Source organism: Diabrotica virgifera, chromosome 3, assembly GCF_917563875.1.
Source record: "Diabrotica virgifera virgifera chromosome 3, PGI_DIABVI_V3a".
In the NCBI taxonomy this organism is placed as follows: domain Eukaryota; kingdom Metazoa; phylum Arthropoda; class Insecta; order Coleoptera; family Chrysomelidae; genus Diabrotica; species Diabrotica virgifera.
The window spans coordinates 116,228,333-116,251,122 of NC_065445.1; the positions used below are offsets into that span (position 1 = coordinate 116,228,333).

The 22,790-nt window shown below is 32.8% G+C and overlaps 2 protein-coding genes across 2 annotated transcripts in view; both read right to left on the reverse strand.

The window, feature by feature from the left end:
* LOC114330188 (uncharacterized) overlaps positions 1-22,790 on the reverse strand; it is a 177,977-nt gene that overhangs the window by 133,036 nt on the left and 22,151 nt on the right. The window lies entirely within an intron of this gene.
* The window catches only part of LOC114330187 (uncharacterized), a 121,940-nt gene that overhangs the window by 20,526 nt on the left and 78,624 nt on the right, over positions 1-22,790 (reverse strand). The window contains exon 2 of the mRNA XM_050646869.1: positions 18,974-19,139. Within this exon, the coding sequence (XP_050502826.1) occupies positions 18,974-19,139 (166 nt within the window). The remainder of the gene's footprint in view (positions 1-18,973; positions 19,140-22,790) is intronic.

Genomic DNA, 22,790 nt, shown 5'->3' on the forward strand with positions numbered 1-22,790 from the left:
ATATCAAATCGGTTTAACTTTCAAACACACATACATACATATCCACGAACATTTTCCCTTTTTTAAATAAAAATTGAGTCACATTTATAAGCTCTATAACTTTTGAATAGTATAACCGATTTTCAAAATTAGACATGCTCTGGAAAGGTAATGATCAGTTCTATTAGAAGCCGCAAAGGTTGGACTTAAATTTTTAAACTTTTTGGGAGTTTTGGGGACGAGAACGAAAACAGACCCTAAATCGGAAGGGCCGTAAAATCTACACCCTTGGACCAAAATCGATGTTTGACATATAAATGGGTGAGTCTTTTTCTGAACTTTAAGATGGGAGTTGGCCCAATTTTCAATTCAGTCAGATTTAGAAAATCGAAAATTTTGTGTATATATTATAGTGTCGCGTGTAGGGGGGTGTGGGTGCGCTCCACTGGCGAGAACTGCCGTTCTCTGGTAATGTTCAAAATTAGACATGCGTTGGAAAGGTAATGATCAGGACTGTTAGAACCCGCAAAGGTCGGACTTAAATTTTCGAAGTTTTTGGGAGTTTTAGGGACCAGAACGAAAAACATACCCAGAACCCTAAATAGGAAGGGCCGTAAAATCGACACCCTTGGACCAAAATGGATGGTTGACATATGAATGGGTGAGTCTTTTTCTGAACTTGAAAATTGAATATTTCGTGTATATAATAGTGTCGCGTGTATTTCTGCGCCACTGGCGAGAACTGCCGTTATCTGGTAATCTCTTCGATATAAAACTAACAGCTTCGATAACTAATAAATCGAAAACTATTAATTTTTTGCTTATAATTAATATTTTTACCAGCATTTGCGGTCAAAATATAAAAAAAAAATTCCACCCTCGAGATGAGGTGGCAACCACCCCATGGTAAAAGCGTCTTTCGGCATCATATAGATTTTGATCCTTGGACTATCCAATTAGGTCTGGATCCCGCGTATGAAAAAAAAGTTGATTAATAGCAAGCTGAAAATTTGTTAATAGCTTAAGGGTGTCTAGTCGAATAAACTTTGATATGGGTGAACACTGGAACAGGGGTAGTTTTAATTGTGGAACAGGTTAAAAATTTGGAACGGTCACAGCACGAAAACGGCACATTTATTTTGTCCGACAGAACAGACTTAAACTCTTCGAACAGAGATTAAACTCTCATGCAAAAATCAGACTGCTATTTACCACCAAATGGGCGTTTTAATGAGTGGAACATGTAGAATATGTCAAATGACAGGAATTATGACAGGTAATAAATAGCAGTCTGATTTTTTCACGAGAGTTTAATCTCTGTTCGGAGAGTTTAAGTCTGTTCTGTCGGACAAAATAAATGTGCCGTTTTCGTGCTGTGACCGTTCCAAATTTTTAACCTGTTCCACAATTAAAACTACCCCTGTTTCAGTGTTCCCATATATCAAAGTTTATTCGACTAGACACCCTTAAGCTATTAACAAATTTTCAGCTTGCTATTAATCAACTTTTTTTTCATACGCGGGATCCAGACCTAAATACTTATTGTCAAATTTTCACTAGTAATACCACTAGAGGTCAAATTATTTCCGGAAATTTTATTTTCCTCGTCTGCGACTCGGGAAATTTTCAAAATATTCATGATCAAAAAAAAATTTCGGACATTAATTTGACTTCGCGTGGTATTCGGTAAGAAAATTCCACACCAAATTTGAAAATCCAAAGCTGCATGAATAGATTAATAGCGCGCCATAGCTTTGTCAGCAATTATTTAGGCTTTCAAATTCGTAATTTCTACTCATTGTAGTTGCATGGGAATACCATTTCAAGATAGAAAATAGTATATTCTTCAATTTTACATAAGTTTTGAGTAACTACAAGTGATAGAAAATTATTTTTTGGCGTTTTTCTTAACGTGCGTTATGCGCGTTTTAATGGTATGGAATTCATAACCAGCGTCAGCAAGCATCAATCATAGGAGGCTGTGATCATTATATTTTGACACTTCAAAACATAAAAAAAAACTCGCGTTTTGTTACAATAAATAATATTGCACAGTCAGTAAAACCAATAAAATTCTTTGTTTAAAAAATGAATCGATTTGAAAATCATACAATATGCAAAATATGCGTGAAATTATCTGATGTAAAGATCAATCATCGTACCATGGCTTATTTATTTGAATTAATAGAGGATTGTGGCTTCAACTTGAAGAAAGAAAATCTGTTCCAAATTGTCCACGAATATTTGCGTCTAAACTACGCAAAATTGAAAGTACTGAATGGGAAAAAGGTAAATAAATTAGTGTCTAAATATTATATATGTTACAGTTCAAGTTGATCCTCAGTTAGAGTCGACTCCAACTAGTTGGAGTCAACTCCAACTGAAACGAGCAGTAAAAGTTGATTTTAAAAATTTAAATCAACTTGTACTAGTTGGAGTTGACTCCTCCTGGATCGATTCAGTAAATGTTGATTATACGAGAATCTTAAGTGCATTTTTGATGAGTGTGCGTTTCTTTGTCTTGACCGTTTTAACTACTTATTAGTAGAGTCTGTAACGTCGTCCCCGTTAGGTTAATTATTCTGATTCGATTTTTTGCACAAACTTACTCAAAGAAATACATCCGTATAACAATCCTTATAACAAATACACAGGGTGTCACGCGGTACCGCGGTCGACAAATTGTTTAACCAATTTTTGTTAAATTTAAAAAAATAATTTTTATCTACTTTATCTCATATTATGTAAGTAAAGGTTTTATTGTGTGAAAATTGTAAATATAGATAGCAGTACATGAAGGGCTTAAAGTGTGTCTGAAGTAACAATGTATTTTAAATGGCTTTTAATTTTTCGCATTGTTTTTTAGCACACTTTCATATAATTAAACATCCTTAACTTTCGCCTTCGGGAGGAAATCCGACTCGCCCTTGCAACGGCAACTGAAATGCTCACAAAACAGCAACCACGGAAGCAAAGATGGATGACAGAGGAAATATTGGATTTAATGGATAAAAGAAGAAAATTCAAACAGCACAAAGCAATGTACAAAGCATTAAATAGAACCATTAAACAAAAAATAAAAATTGCAAAAAAAATGGATAACAGAACAATGTGAAGAAATCGAAAACTTATATAAAAAACATGATGACTTCCATCTGTATAAGAAACTCAAGAATTCACAGGCACGACATATTTACAAGGACTAAATAATCTAATCAAGGCAAACTGATTTCAAGCCCTGAAGAACAAATAAACATGTGGGAAGACTATACAAAGGAACTCTTCTATCACATCAGAGAACCTCCTACATTAAATACCGAAAACGATGAAGGTCTTCCAATACTGAAGTCCGAACTGAAATATGTTTTACGTCAACTAAAAAACAACAAATCTGTAGGATGAAAAACCAGCTGAGCTGTTGAAGTTAATCAACGAGAAAACTTAGACCTTCTTCTTGGACTATTTAATAATGTTTACAATACAGGAACTATCCCTAAAACATGGCTTGAATCAGTCTTCATACCACTACCTAAAAAGAATAATGCCAAATTATGCCAGGACTTCCGCCTTATAAGTCTATTAAATAACATTCTAAAGCTTTTCTTGCGGATCATACAGAACAGAATATACAGTAGAGTCTCGGTTATCCGCCCTTCATTTATCCGCCGTTCCGTTTTATCCGCCGCTCCATTTAAGTAATAATTTTTTTTTTCAAATTTATATAACTTTGAAAATATTAAGCGAGCGGCCGTGGAGTAACGGCATAATCGCTGGCCTCATACGCCAGTGCACGTGGGTTCGAGCCCTGCCAAAGACAAACCATTTTCATTTCCAATAATGACACGAACCCACTCACCGTGCCTCGGAGAGTACGTTAAGCCGTCGGGCCCCCTGGGCTAGTGTACATCGACATTAGTTACTTGAAACAGGGTTAAATATGTAATTGGCGCCGGAACTGTCCGAAAAGCAAAAAGTTATACGATATTATACAGTGAGCACGTAAAGGTTGGAATAAATTCATTTTCTCGAGAATTGACGATTTTGGCAAAAAAATCCCGAAACAGGTTCATTTTTTATTTTTATATTGCGCCTTTTTGGCATATATATCATACTAGTGACGTCACCCGTCTGGGCGTGATGACGTCATCTACGTTTTTTTAAATGAGAATAGGGGTCACGTGATAGCTCATTTAAAAGGTAATTCAATTTTCTATTCAGTAATATAAACATTAACATTATTATTTATACAGGGTGTCCAAAAAATATTTTTTTTGAATTAAATTTTTTGACAAAAAGAAGAATGTGTGTAATTTATTTCACTCATAATACTTTTTACTCCTATCAGAAAACAGGAAATAATGTGTATTTGACAAATAAAAATATTGTTTTTTGCTTAAATTCAGTATTAAAGCAGCCACCCACCTTCCTCTTGACAGTTTGAACATTTAATTTAAGCGAAAAGCAATGATTATTTTTCAAATAAACATTTTATTCTGTTTTATAAGAGCAGTAAAATGTATTTTAATTTAAATAAATTACTTGCATTCTTCTTTTTATGTCAGTAAATTTAATCAAAAAAATAAAAAAAATTGGGCACCTGTATAAAAAATTATGTTATTAGGTATATTATTGAATAGAGAATTGAATTACCTTTCAAATGAGCTATCACAAGACCCCTATTCCCATTTAAAAAAATCATCGATGACGTCATCACGCCCAGATGGGTGACGTCACTAGTATGGTATATATGCCAAAAAGTCGTAATTTAAAAATAAAAATTGACCTGTTTCGGGATTTCTTTCTAAAATCGTCCATTCGCGAGAAAATGAATTTATTCCAACCTTTACGTGCTCACTGTATATTATGAAAGTCAGAAACTAAAAAAAAATCAAAGATTAAAGCTACCTCTATAAGATCCTGAAGTAATTTTTGTCATTATTTCATTAATGAGATATTATTTCTAATTATCAACAATGAGCGCTAAGCGCGTATTGAGGCGGCCGTCAATGTGAGTGCGAGTGAGATTCACCATTGGACGGCCCAAATGGTGCATCTCTTTAGCACTCACCATTGTCGGCCGCCTAATACGCACTTAGCGCTCATTGTTAATAATTAAAGATAAAGCTTAGTAATAAAATAGTGACAAAAACTTCTGCTGGATCTTGTATAGGGGGCTATAAACTTTGATTTGGTCACTTTCTGACTTTCATAATAATGGATTTTAACCGAGTTATTAAGCCTTGAAAATGGCTATTTTTGCATTTTTCAAATTTTAAATCGCGTATAACTCGACAACAATCAATTTTAGAGAAAAATCACAAAATACCTTTTTTTGCTCAGAATAACTCAAATGATCTAAAAAAAATTGTTCGAAGTGAAAAAATTATTTTTGTAAATTTGTCTAAAAAAATTGTTTAAACAATTTATCGATCAAGGTACTGCCTGGCACCCAGTAGATTTGTTATAAGGACCTCTTTTTGAGTAAGTTTGTGCAAAAAATTCGAATCGGAGTAATTTCACTAACGGGGACGACGACACAGTCTAGACTAATTTGAACATATTCAGTAACATTAATTTAATTTCTAGAATCGGCTGTTTGTGTGAATCAGAATCAACTTTTACTAAATGGCATTGGGAAGAGTATACTTTTCCTAGTTGGAGTCTACTTTTACTAGTAAATGTTGAATATAAATCTTCATTTTATATTTATAATCAACTTTTACTGAAACCAGCCGTTAGAGTCGACTCCAACTAGTTGGAGTCAACTCCAACTGGATAATCAACTTGAACTGTAACATATATATTTTATTAGACATAGAAACTTAATTGAAAACATTCAAAGTCCTGCATTTTCGCCATTAAGAAGAGAGGAGGTGTCCGAAGAATATAGAAAACATCTTAGCTTTGTAACTAAAATGAATCAAAACTAAATTATGTAAACAAATAAAAACCAGTCTGTCAAAAATGTTCTGTTATTGTAAACGTCAAAAATTTTCCACTATAATTCGCTGTTGGGTACCCCACGAGCAAAAAATTTCCGATAAAATACCTCCGTTGCCATGGTGATCTGTCAAAATAACGTATTTTGATTGGTTCAAAATTACAGGTGTGGAATTTTCAAGCAAATCTATCCATTCTGTAAAAATTGCGAAATGAAAAATTTCAGTTCCTGGACTAATTATACTTTAGGAGCTCTATAACTTCTGAACCGCTTACCTGATGTTGATCACTAAACATGAATTTGAAACGTATTGACAAGTAGTATCTGATGCATCCCAGATCGAGTATGATAACTGAACGTATTACAGGAATTATTGAGCTTGAAAAACCATTTTTCCCATAAGAAATAGATTTGATCATACTTATGAAGCCTATAACTTAAAAATTCGAATTTTCCCAGATATAAGGTATACACCGTTAGACGCATCCTGAGTCCTTCTACAATCGCTCAGTTATCGGCGCAATTCGTAGGTTGAAATTTTGAGTAATTGTCGAAAAACCAAAATTTTCAAAGTTTAATTTTTCAGTTTTTTGGCTATGGTAAGCAGTGTGTATGTTTCAGCTTGATCTATTAGGCGCCATTTGAAAGCTTAACTCAACCCTATTGATTAGGTGTATTTGCGGTTTTCCTGTCTTTCCTTAAACCTAAGATATATACGCCCAAAAATATGCTATTTTGTATCTACCTAGCCCTCTAGCTGACTTACGGGTAGTCAGAAGTCAAAAATTAGACCGGTTCTGAATCGGCCCTCACACCCTCTTGAAACAGAGAAAAAAAATTCAGATCGGTTTAACTTTTCCACACACATACATACATACATACATACATACATACATACATACATATCCACAAACATTTTCCATTTTTTAAATAAAAATTGAATCGTATTTCTGAGCTCGATAACTTTTGAATGGTATATCCGATTTTCAAAATTAAACATGCGTTGGAAAGGTAATGGTCTGTGCTATCAGAGGCCGGGCTTAAATTTTTGAAATTTTTGGGAGTTTTGTGGACGAGAACGAAAAACAGGCTTTAAATGGGAAGGGCCGTAAAATCCACACCCTTGGACCAAAATGGAGAAATAACATATGGATGGACGAGTCTTTTCCTAAACTTTAAGGTGGGATTTGGCCCAATTTTCAATTCAGTCAGATTTAGAAAATCGAAAACTTCGTGTATATATAGTGTCGCATGTAGGGGTGTTGTGCGCCACTGGTGAAAACTGCCGTTCTCTGTGGATTTTTATTTTTCAGTACCGTAGCCTTTTACTGTTATACAGTTCATATTATTTTGCTTGTTCTTTTACTTATAAAGTCTTTTCAACTCGGATTTTTTAGTCTTTTACTGTCACCTGTATCTACTTTTCCCCCGGATGAAACAAATGCTATTTAATTTTAACAATTAAGGGCAGAAGCGCAAAATGTCGCCTGTCAAAATGTTCAATGTGATTTACCAATGTACTTTTTGTAGTACCAATGTTGTGCCATTTTAACTATTTAGAATGGGAAATAAGCCACAATATTATTAAAAAATGATTTTTATTAACGTTTCGACGCCCAAATCGGGTGCCGTTGTCAAAATACAAAATACTATTAATATAAACAAAAATGTTGTTGCTTAGTAAAAAAATTCTTCTAATAATTTATTTAATTTGACTCATTTATATCGGCAATTCAGATACATATGATACATTTTAAAGTAGAAGACTTTAAAATGATATTGCCAATATTTATGATTTCATGTAATCGAATGAACTATCTTTCAGTAAAGTCGTCCCAGGAACGCAACTCATAAATATTGGCAATATCATTTTAAAGTCTTCTACTTTAAAATGTATCATATGTATCTGAATTGCCGATATAAATGAGTCAAATTAAATAAATTATTAGAAGAATTTTTTTACTAAGCAACAACATTTTTGTTTATATTAATAGTATTTTGTATTTTGACAACGGCACCCGATTTGGGCGTCGAAACGTTAATAAAAATCATTTTTTAATAATATTGTGGCTTATTTCCCATTCTAAATAGTTAAAATTGTAAAAATGCCACAAGAACAACAATGCTTCAGAACAACAATGTTGTACCAATTTTAAAAAGTAAAATTAAAATAAACCTTATGTATTAATATTATGTGCTTTATGCTTTAATTACATAATTGTGACGTTATCGGGGGCCGCTCGAGGTAATTTGGCATAGGGCCGCAAGTACCCTAAATCCGGCTTTGGATGTCGGTCCATCTAGTTGGTGGTAGTCCTCGGCTTCTTTTATAGTTTCTGCGCCTTCACTCCATGATTGGTCTTATCCACTGTCCATCTTGAGTTCTAGTTAAGTGGCATGTCTGTTTCACGTAGGTAAGCGTCGTGATTCTTTCGATGACATTTTGAACTCCTGATCTTTGCCAGATTTGTTGGTTTGTTATGAAATGTGGTGTCGAAGGCTCACCTCCAGCATTGCACGTTCCATAGCTCGTTGTGTAAGTCTGAGTTTATTCGCGGATTTTTGCGTCAGTGGTAAAGTCTCCGCTCCATAAGTTTGTACAGGTAAAATACATTGGTTATGGTTCATTCCACCAACATACGTCTGTTGTTGATTATCGCGACATGATTCAATAAAATTGTGTTTTTACTAGGAAAGTTTTGGGGTAGCTCTGATTTCTTACATTATATACGGATTTTGGGCTGCTGAATCCGAATATGAGGTTTGCGGACAAAATTTCTTGCCGGAACATTGAAAAAATCGCGAAAAAAAAACGAAAAATTTCAGCTTTTTCCGCTTTTTTGATCAAATCGTGAAAACTATTAACTTTTAGTAAATGGTTTGTTAACAGAAATTAAAGTACTTAAAATTATCTAGAAATATCACTATTTACTTTTTTTTTCAGACGAACCGTTCGGTCTAAAGTACAAGTTGAAAATTGCCAATTTTTAACGGTCTCGGCAAAACCCACTTTTTACATTCCAAAACTTTATTTTTAATTAGAATGCTGTCCTTTGATAAATTTCTCCTAGTTTTCTGTACAAATAATAAATGTTAGTTCATAGGTATGGTATGTCTCTTGTGACAGCTTCCATGAGTCCATTCCGTCCTAAGAGGCAGGGAATGTCTCTGCTTTTCCCTTAGAGCCACAGAAAATCAGGCACAGATGGAGTCACAGTTTTAGTTGGTGTGAACATTTCCTTCGAATCTGTTATCTTGATTTCTGATAAACCTTGAAGTTTTCTCCTTTTAAAATGAATTAGTTGAACAGCTCCCTGACTTCCATAAACCTCAGGCGCGGGTTTCTTTTTTATCCGAGGAATGGATTGCTTAGGAGCTACTGCATGTTTTGGTGCAATACAAGAAATGCCACATATGACGTGAAAAGTGTGGTATTCGTCGATTGTATGTACGTTAAAATCAGCGTTATCGTACACCTGCTGTGTAAAGCACGGCAAGTCAATTTTCTGCGGATCGCCTGCGAATGCTGACACTTCCAGGCGAACAGCTCCCATATAGGATGAACAAAACCCCAAAGAGGAAACTACATCAACCTATTTTCTTGAGCCGTACTTTTTGTAGAGAAAACGGCCAACCCTTTAAAGAATGGTGAGACCGACTATCTGGGCCTTACTGCCGCTACAAGACTTTGAGCAAGCGCGTTGCTTATCTGGAAGTGTCAGCAATCGCAGGCGATCCGCAGAAAATTACCAGCCGTGCTTTACACAACAGGTGTAGGAAAACGCTGATTTTAACCTTTTCTATGCCAGGCCTTAATTTGCATGTTGGTCCCGCAATCCCAAAGGTTTTTTCATGCTTAGAGTCCCATTGCCTTATACATACGTCGCATATAAATAAACAAATAAATGACCAAAACATGTTTTTAATGAGTTTTTTTAACCAACTTAAACGTTTTCTTTTCAAAAGTACTCATCAGAGAGCAAAACGAACTTGAAAAAATGTAACTAACTTAAAAAAATAATGTAATGTAAATTAGCATTAAAAGTTTTCTTTTGTGTGGTACTCCTCAAAACATGAGACTACGCAAAGGCCGACTCCGCATCTTGCACACATGTATCTCGATTCGCTTCTTTTTTTGGTCTTTTCTGTGTCTACAAACGCTTCACCTTCTAGCAGCTACCTATAATCGTTGCCACCAGTGCTACAATATAGCATATATCTAAAATATGTTAACAAATATATACGGCTATGGGTCCGCATGACCTGTCTTGGGTGCCAATATTTTGAGGCTTTGGGAACAATAATCTAACATTTTCGGACATATTTCTGCGGCATTGGGAAACCAATGAGTCTAAAATTTTATAAGCAACGCATATTTTCGGCTTTGGTAAATTGAGACCATAACACCTTGAACGTATATATAAGGCGGCTGGGAATCCAGACCCACTTTTTCAAAAACATATATAATATGCAGCGTTGGGACAGAAAGGGTTAACGTACATACAATCGACGGATACTACACTTTTTACGTCATGGGTGGCATTTCTTGTATTGCACCAAAACATGCAATAGCTCCTAACTAATCCATTCCTCGGCTAAAAACTAAACCCGCACCTGAGGTTTATGGAAGTCAGAGAGCTGTTCAACTAATACATTTTCAAAGAACAAAACCTCAAGGTTTATCAGAAATGAAGATCTAAAGGGAATGTTCACACAAACTGAAACTGTGACTCCATATCTGTGCCTGGTCTTCTGTGGCTCTAAGGGAAAAGCAGAGACATTCTCGGTATTTTAGGATGGAATTGATTCATGGAAGCTGTGAGAAGAGACATACCATATTCATATTATGAACTAACATTTATTATTTGTACCGAAAACTAGGAGAAATTTATCAAATGGCAGCATTCTAATAAAAACTAAAGTTTTGGAATGTAAAAAGTGGGTTTTGCCGAGACCGTTAAAAATTGGCAATTTTCAACTTGAACTTTAGACCGAACGGTTCGTCTAAAAAAAAAAGTAAATAGTGATAATTGTAGATAATTTTAAGTACTTTAATTTCTGTTAACAGACCATTTACTCAAAGTTAATACTTTTCGAGATTTGAGCAAAAAAGCGAAAAAAAGCTGAAATTTTTCGATTATCTCGCGATTTTTTCAATGTTCCGGAAAGAAATTTTGTCCGCAAACCTCATATTCGGATTCAGCAGCCCAAAATCCATATATAATGAAAGAAATCAGAACTACCCCAAAACTTTCCCACTAGGGAGCTCGTAGAGTACAAATTCACTGAATCAACAACGAATATTTCAGTGTGCAACATAGGAAGTACGAAAGTAAATGGCTCTAATAATTATTCCAATAGGCAGCAATGTAATTTGCAAGTTATTTTCTTTCTTCATATTTTGCACAATAAAATATTCGTTTTCGAAATAATCCAACACAGTCGTATATTCGTGGAATGGGGTATATATCAACCTTTCGCTTGAGACGCATGGGAATTGAACTTTTTAGAATACAGCTTAGTTTGCCAAACGCTGCCCATGTCAGGCCTATTCGCCTATGTGTTTCATGTGTTTGATTGTCTTTTCTTATTTTGATCTCGTCTCCCAGATATTTGTACGTTTCTAATGGTACTATCGTCAATAGTTATATTTCTACTCACTAACGAGATTTGTCATCAAATCAAGTTTAATTTATAGTCCAGGAACCGTAGCTTTCCACCTCGCAATTTTTACAGAATGGATCGATTTGCTTGAAAATTTGAGAATAAGTAGTGGATAGTCCAAGGATCAAAATCTATATAATGCCGAAAGGCGCTTTTACCATGGCGGTGGTTGCCACCCCATCTCGGGATGGAAATTTTTTATTATAATTTTAACTGCAAAAGTTGATAAAAACATTCATTTTAAGCAAAAAATTCTATATACATTTTTTTGATAAAATTAATAGTGTTCGATTTATTCGCTATCGAAAGTGTTAGTTTTATATCGAAAAAATCAATGTTTTTCGGTAATATACTCATTTACTATTCACTCAATTTTTGCCGTAGAAAAAAGTTTTGCAATCCAATTTCTTGGGAATTAAATAAGCTACAATTTTATATTTAAATATTTTTTTGTATCTCTGATGCTACTCTTTCTATTCTGAAGCAAAAGGCATTTTTTACCAAACTACAAAAATTCGTTATTCGCTTTTAACTACATTTTTTTAAAAACTAATCATTCTAAGCCAGTCAAACTTTTGGAATCTATGAATAATACATAAATAAAGAAGAATGAATAAGGCCGATGACTAAGAACACCGCTAACTTACATTATTATGCTTCCAATTGGATATCTCCTTTTTTTTTCAAAAAAATATATTGATTTTTTAACCGTAACTTTTTTATTTTTTATCCTAGAAAGTTTGTTAAAAAAGAATTTTGTAGGTTTTTACAGGACCTACAGGGCTATTAATATTATATCATTTTAAAATCCTCATTCACAAAAAGAGGTGACTTTGAAAGGGTTGGTAAAGATGGTTTTTGCATGTTATTACAAGTTTTAATTTTCAATGGCTCACTCAATTTCTGCCGTAGAAAAAATTTTTGCAAACCAGGTTCTTGGGAATTAAATGAGCTACAATTTTTTATTTAAATATTTTTTCGTATCTCTGATGCTAATCTTTCTATTCTGAAGAAATGGGCATTTTTTACCAAACTACAAAAATTCGTTATTCGCTTTTAACTCATTTTTTTTAAACTAATCATTCTAAGCCGGTCAAACCTCTGGAACCTATTAACAATACATAAATTAAGAAGACCAAATAAGGTTAATGACCAATTTTAATTAGGGTGGAGAGTAGGGGGAAGTTTACGATCAGTTTTTCGCTGAAAAAAAATAGGGACTGACATTCTTTTTACTATAAGTCACTTAATTTTTGAGCCAGGGGCTATTTTTTTGATTTCTGGAGATAGATATTTTTAAATACTTTAAATTAGCTTGAACAAGTTATCCTCGAAAAATGCATAGTTTTCCCGTCTTTTGACTTTAAAACTACAATATTTAGCATTTTACGAAGAAGAGCTAACATATAATAAAGTATAGCTCGATTATTATTGGTTTTAAAGCAAATTATAAAAACGATTTTGTTTATTTTTTCAAAAGGTACATTTTTGTTAAGCAAACTTGTTTTGATAGAACGAAAACTTTTTGAGTTATTAGCAGAAAACTGATTAAAAACAATGATTTTTTCGATTTAAACCAACACTTTCGATAGCGAATAAATCGAAAACTATTACTTTTATCAAAAAAATGTATAGAACGTTTTTTGCTTAGAATTAATGTGTTTACCAACTTTTGCTGTCAAAATAAAATAAAAAATTTCCACCCCCGAGATGGGGTGGCAACCACCCCTATGGTAAAAGCGCCTTTCGGCCTCATATAGATTTTGATCCTTGGACTATCCACTACTTATTCTCAAATTTTCAAGCAAATCGATCCATTATGTAAAAATTGCGAGGTTTTGTCCTATTTTAAGCTTCATTACTTGGACTATTAGTAGCTGAATGTATTGTTGTGTTTTATTTTGTGTATTTATTCTGAGTTCGTTACTGGTACAAAAATTAATCTACAATTCTCCGTTTTCATTTTGAAATATATTATTATATTACTTATGCAAAGAATGGAGTTAACTACAACAGATTCCGTAACTGTTTAGAACAGCGATACTCAACCTTTTTCTTTCCTAGGCCACATAGTAGCTATTGCCACAGCTTGCGGGCTGCAATCAAGATGAAGTAGTATACAGGGCGTTTCATTAGGAAACGGAAATACTTGAATGGTGAATAGAGTTAAATGGGGCGGTTCTAGACATACTAAATTTATTGCTCCACCGACTTTATAACCGAGTTACAGGGTGTTTTATCGATTTTGCCCATTTCTTTCTGGACCCATAACTTTAGAACCACCTTGTATATTTTTTTGATATTTGACACACATATGTCACATTTAGAACCCAAACCACCCAACTACTAATAACAAGAAAAAACCGATCCGGATTAAACAAAATTATAAATCCATTGTGACCTTGAGACAACATCCGCTGTATATTGAAATTTTCAAAACCTGTTTGCACATTTGAAAAGAGCTTTAATGGAGCTTCCATTTTTTGCGCAGACAATTCAATGACTTAAATTTTGAAATTATGTCGAAATTTTTAAAAACTCGAACTTTCAGAAAACAAAAATTTCAATATAATTTCAAAATTAATGTCATTAAATTATCTGCGCAAAATTGAAGCGAGCAATTAAACTTAGTTTTTTGTGCTCTTTTTAAATGTGCAGACAAATTTTGAAAATATTAATATACAGGGTGTTGTTTCAAGGTCACAATTATTTTAAATTTTTTAAGTGAAATCTTCTTTAGGGACGCTGTGCGATTTTTGGATAGGGGAAAAAGCATTGAATTGCTTTGACGTCATCGTGACGTCATCGCTTATGCTATATATTATGTGTATGTATATATAAATTGTGTAGAGGTTTTTAAATTTAAAATAAATGTAAAACCTGTGTAAAACCTATTTTAGGATGGGGAAAAAGGATTTATTTCGCGACCGTCATTTCTTCGGTGAAATAAATTTTGTACGTATCTATATTATGTGTATGTATACATAAATTGTATAGAAGTATTTAAATTTAAAATAAATATAAAACCTATTTTTGGATGGGGGAAAAAGGATTTACACGTAGGATTTGTACGTATATTTATGATGTGTAGGTATGTATATAAAAATTGTGTAGAATTATTTAAATTAAAAAAATGTAAAATCTATTTTGGGGAAAAAGAATTGATTTCGCGACCGTCATCGCTTCGACGAAATAAATTTTTGAAATGAAAACTTCTTTAGTGACGTTGTGCACTGTTTGGATGGGGAAAAATATTAAATTAGCGACCGTCATCGATTCGGCGAAATAAATTTTTGAAGTGAAAACTTCTTTAGGGACGTTGTGCACTTTTTGGATGGGGGAAAAGTATTAAATTAGCGACCGTCATCGCTTCGGCGACATAAATTTTTGAAGTGAAAACTTCTATAGGGACGTTGTGCCCTTTTTAGATGGGGAAAAATTATTGAATTAACGACCGTCATCGCGACCGTCATTGCTTCGACGAAATAAATTTTTGAAGCGAAAACCTTTTTAGGGACGTTATACACTTTTTAGATGGGAAAAAAGTGTTGAATTAGCGACCATCATCGCTTCGGCGAAATAAAAACTTCTTTAGAGACGTTGTGCACTTTTTGGATGGGAAAGAAGTATTGAATTAGCGACCGTCATCGCGACCGTCATCGCGACCGTCATTGCTTCGATGAAATAAATTTTTGAAGTGAAAACTTCTTTAAGGGTGTTGCCCACATTTTAGATGGGAAAAAGTATCAAATTAGCGACCGTCGCTGCTTCGACGAAATAAATTTTTGAAGTGAAAACTTCTTTAGGGACGTTGTGCACTTTTTAGATGGGGGAAAAGTATTGAGTTTGCGACCGTCATCACTTGTTTGCGACCGTCATCACTTTGCCGAACTAAATTTCGTACGTATATATAATTAGGGCTTACAATACCGGGATTCCGAGATCCCGAATACCGGAATCCCGGACGATTTTTGTCTGGTATTCGATACCGGTATTTATAATAAAAATACCGGTATTTCGGACATACAAGCCAAAGTGCTTTCTAAAAGCGTGAATGTCGTTAATTTAAGGCGAAGGGTTATTAGTATGGTATAACTAGATCCAAACCCAGACATCCAAAGTGAAAGTTATCCTCCAACACCAAATTGTTCTACAGTGAAACCTGTCAATAACGGCAACTAAAAATGACAGAACTATTGGCCGATATAAAAAGGTGGCCGCTAATACCAGGCTTTGTAGTCCACAAATTTTGGTTTTGGGCACTTTGAAACTGGCCGGCTAGTGCAGGTGGCCGGTTTTGACAGGTGGACGTTAACACAGGTTTTACTGTATATGGTCCATATAATGTTCAGAAAAAAGTCACATCATTTTGAGCGTCGATTTTGGGGGGGGAGAGGGGGAGAAATCGGTAAATTAGTAGTTTTTTAAGTTTTTCGTCAATATTTCTAAAACTCTGCGGTTTAGCATGAACAACCTTCTATACAAAAATGTTCTACATTAAATTTTCAACAAAATAGGCCCTATGCATAATGCTTCTAAAATGAACGGTTCCAAAGTTACGGAGGTAGTATAATAATATATAGTATAATAGGTCCAAAAAAGGTCTAACCCAGACATTAAAAGTAAAAGTTTTCCTCCGACACCAAATTGTTCTATATGGTCCAGATATTGTTCAGTAAAAAGTTACACCATTTTGAGCATCCGGTTTGGGGGGAGATGGGGGAGAAATCGGTCAATTAGTAGTTTTTTATGTTTTTCGTCAATACTTCTAAAAATATGCTTTAACGTAAACAATGGTCTATACAAAAATGTTCTAATTAAATTTTCAACAAAATAGGCCCTATGCATAATGCTTCTAAAATGAACGGTTCCAAAGTTACGGAGGTAGTATAATATAATAGGTCCAAAAAAGGCCTAACCCAGACATTAAAAGTAAAAGTTTTCCTCCGACACCAAATTGTTCTATATGGTCCAGATATTGTTCAGTAAAAAGTTACACCATTTTGAACGTCCGGTTTGGGGGGAGATGGGGGAGACATCGGTCAATTAGTAGTTTTTCTTAAGTTTTTCGTCAATACTTCTAAAAATATGCTTTAACGTAAACAATGTTCTATACAAAAATGTTCTACATCAAATTTAAAACAAAAAAGGTTCGATACATAATTGTTATAAAATCAACGATTCCAGAGTTACGGAGGGTAAAAAGTGGAGGTTTTCGATACTTTTTATATTTTTTGGGCAATTTATAATATTTTTACTGATTGAAAGAAATTATCTTTAACATAATTTGCTATTTCAGTGGCCGATGGCATGTTAGTGATAAGCCCTTGAAGAAATGTCAACCTCACCACCCAAGATCATCATCAATTGCCCAAAAAATATAAAAAGTATCGAAAACCTCCACATTTCACCCTCCGTAACTGTCGAACCGTTGATTTTATAATAATTATGGATAGAACCATTTTTGTTTTAAATTTTATGTAGAACGTTTTTGTATAAAACATTGTTTACGTTTAAACATAGTTTTAGAAATATTGACGAAAAACGTAAAGAAACTACTAATTTACCGACTTCTCCCCCATCTCCCTCCATACTTTGGATGTCTGGGTTAGGCCTTTTTTTGGACCAATTATACTATACTACCTCCGTAACTTTGGAACCTTTCATTTTAAAAGGATTATGTATAGAACCTTTTTTATTTCAAATTTAATGTAGAACATTTTTGTATAAAGGTTGTTCATGCTAAACCTCATAGTTTTAGAAATATTGACGAAAAACCTAAAAAACTACGAATTTACCGACTTCTCCCCCTCTCCCCCCTCAAATCCGACGCTCAAAAAGGTGTGAGTTTTTTCTGAACATTATATGGACCATATAAAACAACTTGGTGTTGGAGGATAACTTTCACTTTGGATGTCAGGGTTATGTCATTTTTTGAATAAATTCTATCATACTATATATCAGTTTCTACAACCAAATAATTAAATCTTGTCTATACAAATACATAAAATGAGTTATACATTTTTTTTTTTCAATTTTTAAAATTAGACTACTTTATTTTATAAATAAGCCGTAAGATAATCAGAATTGTTTTTACATTTTTAGATCTATTTTTCATTTTTTTGTGTATTGTGGTGTATAAATTAGGCACACTTATTTTCTGAATTATTTATAATAATTGAAAATATATAGCAGTCTAAATACAGAGTAATATATATTAAATATATGTCACAGTAAGTTAATCTTTGTATCAATATATTTTAAAGTTAAATTAATTTACAAATAGCAAATTTAATAAGTAAAAGTACTATCCTATTATATGCAAAATTTATCCTAAAATCAAATACATAGTTTTTCTATTTGCACATTTTTTTATCTATCTATTCCTACTCTCTATGTAATATTATAAACAACATCTACTCATTTGAAAACAAAATTCAATAGGTTTCATATTATTTAATGACAAGTAGATGTAACAACTGAGGATAGTATAAATATAACTTGTATATTTTTTATTCATAATACCGGTTTAAATACCGTTATCCCGGTATTTGAAATTTTAAATGCCAAATACCGGTACTGAGATTTTGGCTCGGTATTGTAAGCCCTATATATAATATGTGTATGTATACATAAGTAGCATAGAACATACTCAACGCGTATATAATATAGCTATAGCACTTCTTTCTGGATGGGGAAAAAGCATTGGGCTCGGAATTTGTATACTATAAGAAGTTTTGACTTCTGTTGGCACTCCCATGGGTGCTTAAAATTTTTTTTTTGTTAATCCGGACCTGAGTTTTTCTTGTGATTACTAAATGGGTCGTTGCAATGTAGTAAATCAGTATTGATTCTTTTTAAAATAAGTACCTATTTGTTCATTAACTTTAATAATTTATTATTAAAAGTTAATAATACCTTGCTTGTTAATCAGACTTCTTAAAAATTTCTTTATAATTTGAAATTAAAGTCATTAAATTGTCTTCCTCACGCTCAAGCGCGCCTTAAACACATCAGCACACTATCAAATAATTTGAAAAACACGTGAAATTTGACAAATAATTTGATCACAGGGCCCTTTAGTTAGCCTTCGGGCCGCATAAAAAACGCTAGAGGGCCGCATGAGGCCCGCGGGCCGTAGGTTGAGTATCACTGGTTATCACAATGCTCCATACCTTTTAAGAAGATCTAAGACGTTGACTTCTATTTCAAAAATAAATACATTGTCCAAGATTGATATTAAAAACACGTTTATTATGAAAAAATGTAAGATATGGAGGACTTAAATATATTATTTATACACATTTTCTATTTAAAAAGTTGCAAAAACGTAAATATTTGTTTCTTTTTGAAAAAAAAAATGAAAAATATTTGCCATTAAATACTTACTTTACAATTATCCAATTGATTTAGGGCAACTGCGTGACTTCTCATTTGTTGATGCATTATTCCTATTTTGTGCAAAACTTGTTGGATGTCCTCTTTTATCTTTGATGTTGCATTAGCTAGAGCTCCAGTTTCTGGATCCAAAATTGATGTTTTAAAAGTATCTAATCTGAAAATATATACCTTAATGATGTATGTAAATATTGCATCTAGAATTTTTCATAATTATGTTACTAGTATCTTTCTTTCTACATATATACAGTATGGTGCGAATGAAAGGAATAATTTCATTATTTCGTAAGCCGGCTACTTTAAGGAAAACTTCTGAAATAGGTCGATTTTTAAATAAATGCTTTTCTTTAGTTCAATACAATTGTTTACAATCGTTTGGGTCAAATTTTTAGACGTTAATTTGATTGCCTTTTCTTCAATTCAAATGAATGAAAATTTGCAGACATATGCATTCGCGGGAACAATACAAGAATAGACAATAAAGAAAGTGTTTATGTTTATTAATGGTTTAAATAAAAAAAAGATTTTAATCGAAAATGCTTAAATTCTCTTGTTTTTTACAATGTAGAAATTTCAAACTTTTACAGATTGTAGCTAATTATATGAACTATACATAATTTCACTTATTACGTTAATTGTTTAAATTATACTTCATAAATAAACAATAAAGTTTCAAATTTTTTGCCGATTCCGACTACTTTTCATGTTTGTACATCATGTTTATAAACATCCTAAGCGGCGACGATTTTGAACGCTCATATCGTTGTTTATATAAACATCGGCGCTTATTCGTCTCAAATTTCAATGTGATACGAAACAAAACTTCAACCAAAACGCGAATTCAAAAAGTACGTGTCTTTAACGTAGTCTTAGAAAAACCGTCGGTAGAGACGTTTCGTGCTAGAATTAACATTAGAATTCATAATTCGAGAGAAATTAACAGGATCTACACCGTGCACTACTAAAGCATTAGAAGAGATGAAAAGACTGCGAAGAGTGTAATAGGTGTAAATAATGATTTTGATTTAAGAAAGGTATGAATAAATTACAGAAAATATACAATGTATGTATCAAATGTTGAAATAAATGCAAAAAATGTGTCTATCATATTATACATCCTTTTTTTTAACACATTGAACGCCACGCGAGTTATATTTAACTCGCGCCTTGTTTGGCCCAGGCGCTCAGTGAGTTAAATATAATTCACATTAACATTAAGATTCTGCACGTGGAGTCTGACGGCACAAACAAAAAATTTTGGTGGTTAATGTGTTAAACATGACGATATATTTTATTGTTTGACAAGTGTAAGACTAAAAAGTAAAAAATAAAAAATTAGAAAAAAAGATTTTAAGAAACGCTTTTTTTAGTTATGAGTGACTAAAATTAAAAATATAAAAAAATCAACCAAAAAGCAAAAAAAAAAGAATGTGTGTGTACTGTGTACCTACTTTATACTTCTATTATACGATTTCAACGAAATAAATATACTTAAATTTTATTTAATTAATCAACTAATTTTGATATTACCACTTTCAAATTTTTTTTATTAAAACAACACCAAAATTAAAAAAAGGATAACAATCGTCCGTGTCAGGATTTGAACCCGGGACCTTCGCGTTATGTAGTCGAATGCTCTACCAATAACCCATCAGGGTTTTATTTTTACGGCTTCTGGGACGTAATTACAAACGTCGGTGACAAATAGATCAAGTGAAGTATTAAATATAAAAATGTTTAAAATACTTATTATCTTACTCCCAAGGAAGACAAATCCAAAGACACAAAAATTATAATAAATATATTTACTAAAAACACTATTATATTATTTTCAAACCTTAGTTGCGCTGATGGCTGATACATACATAAATTGGATAATTTAGCAACTAACAACATACTGTCGGTGTGCGCATGCGCCAGGGAATGTAAAAATTCACCCTTGTGCCTAAAGAAGTATGACTTCAATAAAAAATTCAAACTCGAAGGATTATTCGAAAAAAAAAACTGTTAGACAGATTAAATATATAAAAATCTCACACATTCGTTAAAAAATTGAAAAAATCTAACACTTTCGTTAAAGAAAAGCGTGGGGCGCGTTTTCATTGAATAAACGGTTGAGGATAGATACTTTTTTACTTTTCGCGCCCCACACTTTTCTTTAAAGAATGTGTTAGGTTTTTTCAATTTTTTAACGAATGTGTGAGATTTTTTAAATTTTTTAACGAGTGTGTGAGATTTTTGTATATTTAATCCGTATAACAGTTTTTTGTTTCGAATAATCATTCGAGTTTGATTTTTTTTTTATTTTTTGCTTTTTAGTTGATTTTTTTTATATTCTTAATTTTAGTCACTCGTAACTAAAAAAAAGCGTTTCTTAAAAGTTTTTTCATATTTTTTTTTATTATTTTTAAATCTATCAATTTAGACTTTTCTATAAAAATCAATTTGAAAAATCGCAATGTTTCATTTTAGTATACATAAATTTAATTTGGTTGGCCGTGAAACTATTCGTTCAAAAATAATGTTCGAAAAATAATACATAATAATCTATACCGATCTTTAAATTTAATAATATTCGATGAGAGACCAAAATAGCTAATATTGTTGGTGTGTAAAATATTAACAAAAATACACCATATTCTACCCAGTTGGCCATGACTTTGAGACCATTTTTGCTATATTGATAATATATCAAAAGGATTGATAAGTCTAATTTAACATTAAGCTATTTTTAACATGATCACTTCCTCTAAAAAGGAACTGAGTAATATGGTTTTTTTGTTATACTCTGGGCTAATTAGCAAAATACAAGGAAAAGTTATTTACCAGCAATTTTATTGCTGAAATCGAATCTTATGATTCTATATATTAATAATATAGGTATGCAAAGTCCGCAGATGGTGTGCTACTTTTTTTTATAAACAAAATGGCGTCCGAAAATCGTGTTTTTTTCAATTTTTGCTCTATAACTCCAAAGATTTTAACTTCACCGTAATTAAATATAATAATAACTAAAAAATTCACCGTAATTAAATTCTGCATACAAAAGTGTAGGTCTGGATCCCGCGTATGAAAAAAAAGTTGATTAATAGCAAGCTGAAAATTTATTAATAGCTTAAGGGTGTCTAGTCGGATAAACTTTGATATATGAGAACACTAAAACAGGGGCAGTTTTAATTGTGGAACAGGTTAAAAATTTGGAACGGTCAGACCACGAAAATGGCACATGTATTTTGTCCGACAGAACAGACTTAAACTCTCCGAAGAGAGATTAAACTCTCATGCAAAAATCAGACTGCTATTTATCACGAAATGGGCGTTTTAATGAGTGGAACATGTAGAATATATCAAATGACAGGAATTATGACAGGTGATAAATAGCAGTCTGATTTTTGCATGAGAGTTTAATCTCTGTTCGGAGAGTTTAAGTCTATTCTGTCGGACAAAATAAATGTGCCATTTTCGTGGTCTGACCGTTCCAAATTTTTAACCTGTTCCACAATTAAATCTGCCCCTGTTCCAGTGTTCCCATATATCAAAGTTTATCCGACTAGACACCCTTAAGCTATTAACAAATTTTCAGCTTGCTATTAATCAACTTTTTTTACATACGCGGGATCCAGACCTATGTTCTTTCCGATTACTTCGACGAAAATTTTCCCCAGAAAATGCGGGTTTTTCCAACAAAATCTTAAGTTTTCAACTAAAACTTTAGATAAGTAATTGTTTATCAATACTTAAATATCTTGGTAATATAAAAGCTCTTTTAGCATAGATTATAAATTCAGAAGTCGATGGAAATTAATTG